At 35.8% G+C, this 8,651-nt stretch overlaps 1 protein-coding gene across 3 annotated transcripts in view; it reads left to right on the forward strand.

Moving 5' to 3' along the window:
• The window catches only part of LOC107020575, a 17,966-nt gene extending 10,524 nt beyond the window's left edge, over positions 1–7,442 (forward strand). Inside the window, exons 7-14 of one of the 3 annotated variants that reach the window (XM_027917089.1) lie at positions 269–332; positions 1,397–1,609; positions 2,179–2,244; positions 2,510–2,574; positions 2,673–2,796; positions 3,010–3,068; positions 3,174–3,236; positions 6,755–7,442. In XM_027917089.1, the coding sequence (XP_027772890.1) occupies positions 269–332; positions 1,397–1,609; positions 2,179–2,244; positions 2,510–2,574; positions 2,673–2,787 (523 nt within the window). In that variant the 3' untranslated portion in view covers positions 2,788–2,796; positions 3,010–3,068; positions 3,174–3,236; positions 6,755–7,442. Of the gene's footprint in view, positions 1–268; positions 333–1,396; positions 1,610–2,178; positions 2,245–2,509; positions 2,590–2,672; positions 2,797–3,009; positions 3,069–3,173; positions 3,237–6,742 lie in introns of all 3 variants that reach the window. The other 2 variants (XM_015220993.2, XM_015220994.1) reach the window with 2 other exon arrangements.
• Positions 7,443–8,651: the final 1,209 nt, after the last annotated feature.

The following is an 8,651-nucleotide window of genomic DNA, read 5'->3' on the forward strand; positions in this document are numbered from 1 at the left end:
GTGGGGGGTGGGGGGTGGGGGGGTGGTTCCATTCATGTATTCACTGCAAGCCCTCCTGGCACCATAGGCGACTTTGATTTGGTGCACATGTCAGCCAATAAGTTTCTTAAAAAAAATCTCTATTATTGTCTTTTATTCTCCACTTAGAAATGTGGAAAACATTTTCATTTCCTGTTACCATATGTGGAAAACTATGAAAGATAGCGTTTCCATCCTCGACTAAATTATTATCACATTCTAAGCCACTCCCATATTTTGTGGAATCTAGGGTCATGAGTGAGAAGAGCAGTAAATTTGAGGATATCGTGGATGCGTACTTGGCATATCTTCAAGTAAGTTCCAGAATGAATTACAATTTATATTGCTTTTGGTTTTTAACTTTTCAGTTATGGAGCTTTTACCCCATCAAGTGTATCAGCTGAAGTTTGTGAGTCAGATGTAAAAGAAAAAAAAACAAAGGAAAACCAACTTTTCAAAAAATCTTCTTATCTTGGGTTTCTTTTAAATCTATTGATTTTGATTACGATGCTTCCTCTGAGTTCATTCATAAAAAATTTAGGCATGCTTCAGTTTCTATCACTTATAAGTTATAATAATAGGTCCATAGGACTTTGCAACCATTTGAGCTTGCATGCGAGTCACTATTTCTTGTTTTATTTGCCTTATTGTATTCATGTACCAAGTCACACAGTCAGCTTTTGTACAAGTTATTTTATTTAATGGACCTTCTGTATTTACAAGCTCATTGCTTTTGTATTCTCTCCCACAAAAATATTTACACAACTCTACAACTAGGAATAGGTAAGATACCTGCGAATGCAATTGACGAATGAGTGATTTGCTGAATTATCTGATGGAAACTTGGTCGATTTTCTCTTCACTACAATTTCAAATGTCTTCTTTCCATTTGGTTAAAAGTCCTTGAGCTATATATTTTGTAATCTAGTGCGAGTTGTGCCTTGCATCTTGATTTGTTTGATCCAGAATGTAGTCTGCTACATTATAAAGACTGTCCCTGGAAGAAAAATTTAAGGGTTTTTTTAAAAAAATTGCATCCTTGAGATATCACGAGTTTGTGAGCAAGTGTCTGTAGTGTTGGTGCTTTAGTTTGGAAGGATACCACATGAATTAGGATTCTTTAGAGAATTTAAAACAATACAATGAAAATAAATGCTAAAAAACACTGGATTGGGGATCATAAGAGAATTAGGACAACATCCAAGTCACAGTAGGAGTGAAGCAGCTGCAAATGAAATCGAGTTGACTTCTTGTTATTGTATAATATTCTACTTTTCCATTCCGAAAATGTTTCATGTCCGACATATGAAAACTTCCAAATATATAATTTTTTTTGATGAAGTATAAGCCTCATCTGCTATTCTTACCTGTATTTTAGGTAACAGTAGTTAATCCTGCCATGGATAGAGCATTGACACTTCTACATAAATTTGCGGTTGATGCACGAAGTGGAAGAATTTTGAAGGACAAGCTATGTTTTGGTGCTCCATGGAGACACCCTCCACCTTCTGATGATCCTACATTGTGTCGTCAATGGGCTAAAATTCAACTTATGGATTTTGTTCAGTGTCTTGTGAATGCAGAATTTGGGGTATCTTTCATCTTGTTCTAGTTTTTAAGCTAATAAGCTGGTTCTAGCTTTGACCGTCTTTATACAAGCATTGCACAACATTATGCAATGTGAAGAGCTTCATTCTCTTTCCCTATGTGCAAGTATTGTAGAGCTATTGTTACATGCTTACTCTGTTGTTTTATGTCTTCACTTAGAAATCATGTAAATGATGCCTCCTCGCAATACTCTCTGGTCTGATTTATCAAAAAGTGCTAGAAGTATGAATACACAAGGACCATTATAAAACAGCAAAATATATGTGTCATGCTGTTTGTGATGATCCACTTGTCTCATTATGTAATGCTTTATGTAAACAATGACCTTATTGTGGCATCTTATTAGGTAGAATTCTGTGTAAAAGGATAAAATGGAAAACAAAAGTATGATGCCATGTTTTTGTGCTTTGTAATTGAGAAAGAAGACATTCCAAAACGTGTCCCCTAAATTTTGTAGATGAAATATGATTACTATTATAGAGCCATTAGCATCATAGATACTTGGTCTTTTTTTTTCTTGCCTTGCTTTTTATTCTTGTCTCCAACTTGCAGGTGAACTACCTAGCTGATTGTAGTCTTGAAATTTTTGATGATCCATCTGCTATTGCATTATTAGAGGTACTACTCATGTCAATTACAACTTTTCTATTGAGATATCTCTGTGCTTTAATGCAGTTCTCATTTTTGTTCTGAATTTGATTTAATTCCTGCGGTTGCTATAATATTTGCTGCACTTTGCTATAATTCTATGATATGAATATAAAAGAGGCATCTTTCGGAAGAGAAGATGTGATGTCCAAAGAGGAAACAAGGATATTGGAAGAACTAACAAATGGACACTCCTCCTGTTGCACTTAAATTTTTTTGTTTACCTCTTGTTTAGGTCGGTCTACTGTATTCACAACGGGATCCATCATTCCTTCGTCCTCTTTCTCGGGGTATTCAGAGGTGCCTTGTTAGATGGTAGGATATGCATTGTCATTCACCCTTGTTTTAGAACAAGTAAGAAGCATTCACATGTGTTTACTCTTTCCATTGTGCTACAGGCTTGTTCAAGAGAGAATACAACTGCAGTCAAAGACTTCACTCCGGTATCTTTGGCAGCGAGTCATACGTGGGCGCAGCTATCGCCATCTGATGTTAGAAGTAGGATACAAGTAGTTCATCAAGGTAATAATTTCTAATAAAACTTTCAAAGGAACATTTTGGTTATGGTTCTTGTGAACATATATCTATAGAACAGTCTCATAATCCTATGATTTCACTAATATAGAAAGCTATAACTATTTTTATTCAATTCTATATCTAAATGTAGTATTCAACTTTATCTCATTTGCCTTATGCTTTTTGGTGGCTAACATACCATGTGCTATGGTCTATTAGGGCTATGGTGAATTAGTTACTGTTGGTCAAGCATTTTGATGGATATATCTTTACCTAAGGTTAGACTTCGATAGTGTTTGTTTTCTGGAGTAACACTTGTGTTCTTAACATAACTCTTTTATCTGATGTCACACTAAATAAGAGCTTCTATTGCTGCATTTCAGGTAATGTGGGGTCAAGCTCATGATTTACAATGATGAAGAGGCCGATTGATCATTAAAAGAATTGTAAGTAAATCTTGAAGACAATTATTAATTACCCTATCCTGTGCAAGTAGTAGGCCTTCTTTTGAGAGTAACTTGCCATCAAATATGAATACCCATCAAAGTGTATAGCCAACACAGTATTTAACTCAGAAGGAAGCAAGAAGAAAGGATTCTTGGCTTCCAGAGCCATAGATAGTGCCAGATAAAAAATTAAGGGTGGTAATGGTTGGGTTAATTTCGCACTGGTCCTATCCCAATCCACCCAAAGTTTTACTGGGTCAATATGCCATATGGGTTGGGTTAAGATGTGTAAAATAACAACCCAACCTGCCCAATGTAATATAAAGGTTTCCCTCCTTTTAAATAGGGAATTTGTGAGATTAAAAAAGCAAACCCAAGCATCTGTTGTTCTCATTCTTTTGCAAGTAAATCTTTAAACTTTTTAATTCCATTCCTTCAACTTTCTACATTACAAAAGTGTTTTGGAAAATATTATTCAGCAGCGGCTCGTGTTTTTAGTTTTCAAATAACATTATTTTTCAAGAAACTATTTACTAGGAATTCAGACCTTTCAAAACTAGATTTTTGTACGTTTGTACCATCTAGCTTTAAGTTGATTCATGTACCAAGCATATTTTATGAATGGTGTAATTGTCATTTTGTCATTTTTGGAACAATAGAAGATCTATGAAAAAATTTTGAACTTAAATGTTATCATATCATTATCTTTTCTTAATTACTACTGAGCTTTTTTTTATTCCTTCTCCTTTATATATAGTTAAAACAAGGAATATAAGGATTTTTTTTTCTTTGGTAAATAGTATAGCTTTAATTCATAACCAACCAACATACAAGTATAGCATCAGCAGCCTAGACAAGCTACTCCTACATTCAACCAAACTGGTTTGACTTAGCTATTCTAAAGCAAACAAGAAACCTATGTAATTCATAAGGGATAGGGGGATAGTCTCTGAACCTCCTGCTGTGTGACAAGAGACCCCAGCCTATCTTAGCCCAAAACACTGTTAAAGTCTCCACATAAGACCCAAGGAAGTTGCTGCTGTAATATGATCTGCATAACATCTTGCCACGGAGTCTCTATCTTCTGTATCTCATTCCTTGCATAAACACAGTTAACATATAAACTAATCTTCACCCCAGGATCTTCAACCAGACAGTGTATATATTGCTCATGCACCTCAAGGATCATACCATTGGCATCACCATTATAGTTATGTGCAGTCAACCATCCTTGAGCTAGTTTTCTTCTTATCGCAGGTGCCCTATGTTCCTTACCTTTGTTTCAAGACATCCAAAGTTATCTACTCTATGTTTATTCAGAAAGAGTTTGAGCTCCTTCTGTTTGTGGCCTTGGTTAAGGCCTCTTATGTTCCAAGTAGAGATGATCTATGTAGGAAGGGATGGCGTATAGTTGCCAGCACTCTTCCTCTTATCATGCATCTGAGCATCCATCACATTCTTTATATTCTGCATGAGTGAGGTTTCCTCAACATGTTGCTTCCCACTTCTTTGTCCTGGATCAGGTTCAAGTGGTGTTTGTAACACCTCAGCATCTGATCCTATGATAGCAGTGCTATCCTTAACATTAGTATGATAATGAATAGGCATCCATTTAGTTATCATCCTTCTTCTTCTACCCTCATTCCTTCGGCCCTTACCGTGGTCCTTTTCTGCCCCTACCAGTTCAGTCTCCCCTCCAACCTCACTAGGGCAGTGTTTGTACCAACACTCAGCATCCATGTGCCCCAACTTGAGACAATGATTGCAGAATTTCGGTCTCCATTCATACTCAATAGGCTGGTTCCAAGGCCCAGAGGGAGTTTCAACAACAACAGCATCTGGCAAAGTCTTTGTAATATCTACCTCAATCAGAACCCTAGCATAGGAGATCTTCTCAGCCTTGGCAGTAAATCCATCTGTATACAGTGGAACCCCAATTGCACTAGCAACTTTGCTCAATGCCTTAACAGACCAATATCCCACAGGTAATCTGGGAAATTTAACCCAAATTGGAATTTGATGGAACATATCAGCATTGAACTCAAAATCCAATTGCCAATTTCTCAAAATCATAGGTTTGTTACCATAGAAGTAAGGCCCTGCTTGCATCACTCTCTCCTTGTCAGCAATGGTATGAAACTTAAAGACGTAGTACCCATCGTCATGGTAAAGCACCTGGGGTAGTTCAACAAAACCCCACACCTTCTTGACATACGCTGTCATTTGCAGTTGATACGGATTATGCCCTATTACATAGCCTATTAAAGCTGTTTCCCACTCTTGAACTTGCAAGCAAATATCCTCCTCATCAATTTGAACTGTAAGAATACCTTCCTTAATCACAGGGGGTACAAAGTTCAAGGTCTTACCGTTGCTGCGATTGCCCCTCACAGGTTCTGGAACAGCTGGGGTAGGACGCATAGATGTACCAGCATCATAGAATTGTAGTCGCCTCTTTGGAGTATCCTTCCCAGTTGCATTCTCCCAGTAAATTACATCTTCCGCTCTGCTGTCATCATTCTCCTCCATAATAGTAAGAAAATTCGGAGGTAGGAAACTCCCAAAAGTGATAGGTACGAGCTGCTGAGCTTCACCTGTATCAGACATTACTATTTTGGGTGTATGTGTATGCGACGGTTGGTGGCGGGCCATCGGAAAACACTCACAATTACTGCTTTGCTGTCGTGCGCCGAGAGCACTCGCTTTCATGCTACTGTGCTCCTCTCCGGAACCACCTCCTTTTAAGGAATAGAAGAATTTGACTAGATCCGTGTTAATTAATGATGAGATTAAATAGAGCAAACCCAAATTTAATACCGTCTTATCCTAAATATTTATATGCCCCTAAATATATTGTTTTTCTGATTAAAAAGAAAAAGAAATTTTATTTGGTTGAGATTTAAGATCAAAAACAGATGTAGCTTAGATCCAAAATTAGGACCTGATAGTCATTTTATATTAAAAAGTATTTGAAAGATACTGAAGTAAATTCTTAATAATAATGGTGCCAAAACAGAGTTTTCCGTTTCTGGTTCCAGCAGGAAATTTCCTTATAACTCGTCGTCTTACAGAATTTTAAGCCGTTGGGTTAGACAGACTTTTGACTGTTGGGTTACATAGTTTTAAGTTTTTAACTCATTCTAACCTAATATTTTGATTGGTCAGTTTGAGTTCATCCCATTTTGATCTGTATGGTCTTCAGTTACTGATTGAACCCATATAAACTTGAAGGGTTGGATGGGTTACACAAAAATGTGTTAGAATTGCCCTCCCTAACTGAAAAACTGAATTCTGCTTCACTGACATATTATGCACTGACCTGTTGTTTCTCTTAAGCAAGTTGAGTATAATCACCCTTACAGACTAATTATTACTCGCTTTGCTACAGTGATATTGTCACCAGCACTTGCTTCTTGTCTTTGATTTTTCGCTTCATCTTTGGTTTATAATTACAGTTGATGTCTAGAGTACTGGGATTTCTCTCTTCTATATTAATTGAGCTAAAGTTATATGTGCAGTGCCCTGTGGGTTGGAGATGTTGCAAATTTCTTAGATGCAATATTGTTCTCATTCATCATTTGTGATCCTTTGAGCTTGTCCCATTTTCGGTTGAATGTTGTGTTTCCATCGTTGATCTGGAATGGTGAAGAATACACCTCGAAACATCCAGACTAAAGTAGAAAGTCAGTTGTGGATGCCTTACTTGTTGGAACTTGTGGTCTCTCCTCAATACTTGGAACTCGATCTTTTTTTTTTTCTCTCTGTATTTTCTCCTCTCAATAGGTATGGAGGATTTTATTATTTCATTTTGTGTTGGTGCGGAACGAAAGGGGGAGATATGACTATGTTGAAGATCAGCCTGCAGTACTTCACTATACGCGCATCCAAGGAAAGCATTCACCATTGATTTATGAAAGGCTATATATATCAAAACTCTTAACATCCTTTCTCCAAACCTGGGACGCTCATTTTTATTTGGTGTTTCAGTAACCAATAACTACATGTATACTCTTAGGGAGGACTGAGAATTCACCTTTGTACAGAAACTTCAGTGTTATTGTTGAGACATCTAAATTCTCTCAATCTGCAAGAGAAGCAATTGGGAAACATCATTTTGCTTCTAAAATATTTGCCCGAGTGTGCTCAGATAGCTTCTTGATATGATTGAATAAATTCTGAGTGTTATAATGTTTGGATTCTGCTTCATTTCTTTCTTGCTTCTTATATATGTAAATATGGAAGAGTAGTAATAAACCTTTACAATGCAATTTGTTATTACTATTTTGCTTCACTGTAGAGTGCAGCCACTGTAGTTCTGGCTCATAGCGGGGAAGGAGCTTTAGTTGAACAGGGGCTAGGGACCCAACTTTGGTGAAGTGCACAAATACCTTTTTTTGGAATCGTCATTTAATTTATGCCCGTTACCTACCTTTTAAAACAATTCAGACATAAATGTCTGAAATTGAAAATTCACTTATGAAGACTATGTAAAAGTTGCCTTAGATGTTAGTCATGTGTGTTTTAACTTGTTATGCCAAAAAGGGTTTTTGCTCTTCCAATATTCAAATCTACTTCTAATAAGCTTAAATTTGAAATACAAGTTGCATTTATTATAAAGAAGTAATGGATACTTACCTACATGTACATGCAACATTTTTTTTAAAACAATATTAACTCATATATAATGTATAGATACTGTATAAACAGTGTATATCTGTATATGTATAGTATTATTATTATATAAATAGTTTATACGATGTTTGTTTGAAGAAGCTTTAATGGCTAATATCTTTGAATCCTGTCCAACTCAAAATTATATCTAAACAATTAAAAGTTAGATATGAGTTTATCTCGATATTTTAAAATGATTTATGAATGTGATATGTTTAGTTCTAAAATTTGAGCTTTAAAACTCTTCAATGGTGAATTTTCTATTAAACAAAGAGAAGAAACCAGAATACACACACTAATGGAGTAATATACAAATTAGCAGAGAATTTTGTGGAACTGAATTAAAAATTTGAAAGAAAACAGTCTAAGAGAAGATGATTACTTATAGTAGAAGAATTGGAGTTAATGAGGCAATTTAGTTAGTTAGTGAATATACAACTCATAATCAGGTTGTTGGGATTGTTTTGATGTTAGTTAATTGTACAATGAGTAGTTAGAGTTAGCATATAAGGTGTGTGATCACTCTGTATAAAGTCAATAGTCATAGTTTTGACTTACTTTGAGATGTATGATAGTCATCTTCTTATCCATTTCTTCTCTATACTTGTAGTCAACTTGTCCAAAATAATAATCTAAATTTCTGAATTCTATTAAATAAATTTACTTTCACAATTTATTATGGTATCAGAGCAACAATTTTTGGTTTAGATCCTCTTCGGCAAAGCTACATCTTCACAACTAGTT

This window comes from Solanum pennellii, chromosome 5 (genome assembly GCF_001406875.1).
Source record: "Solanum pennellii chromosome 5, SPENNV200".
NCBI lineage: Eukaryota > Viridiplantae > Streptophyta > Magnoliopsida > Solanales > Solanaceae > Solanum > Solanum pennellii.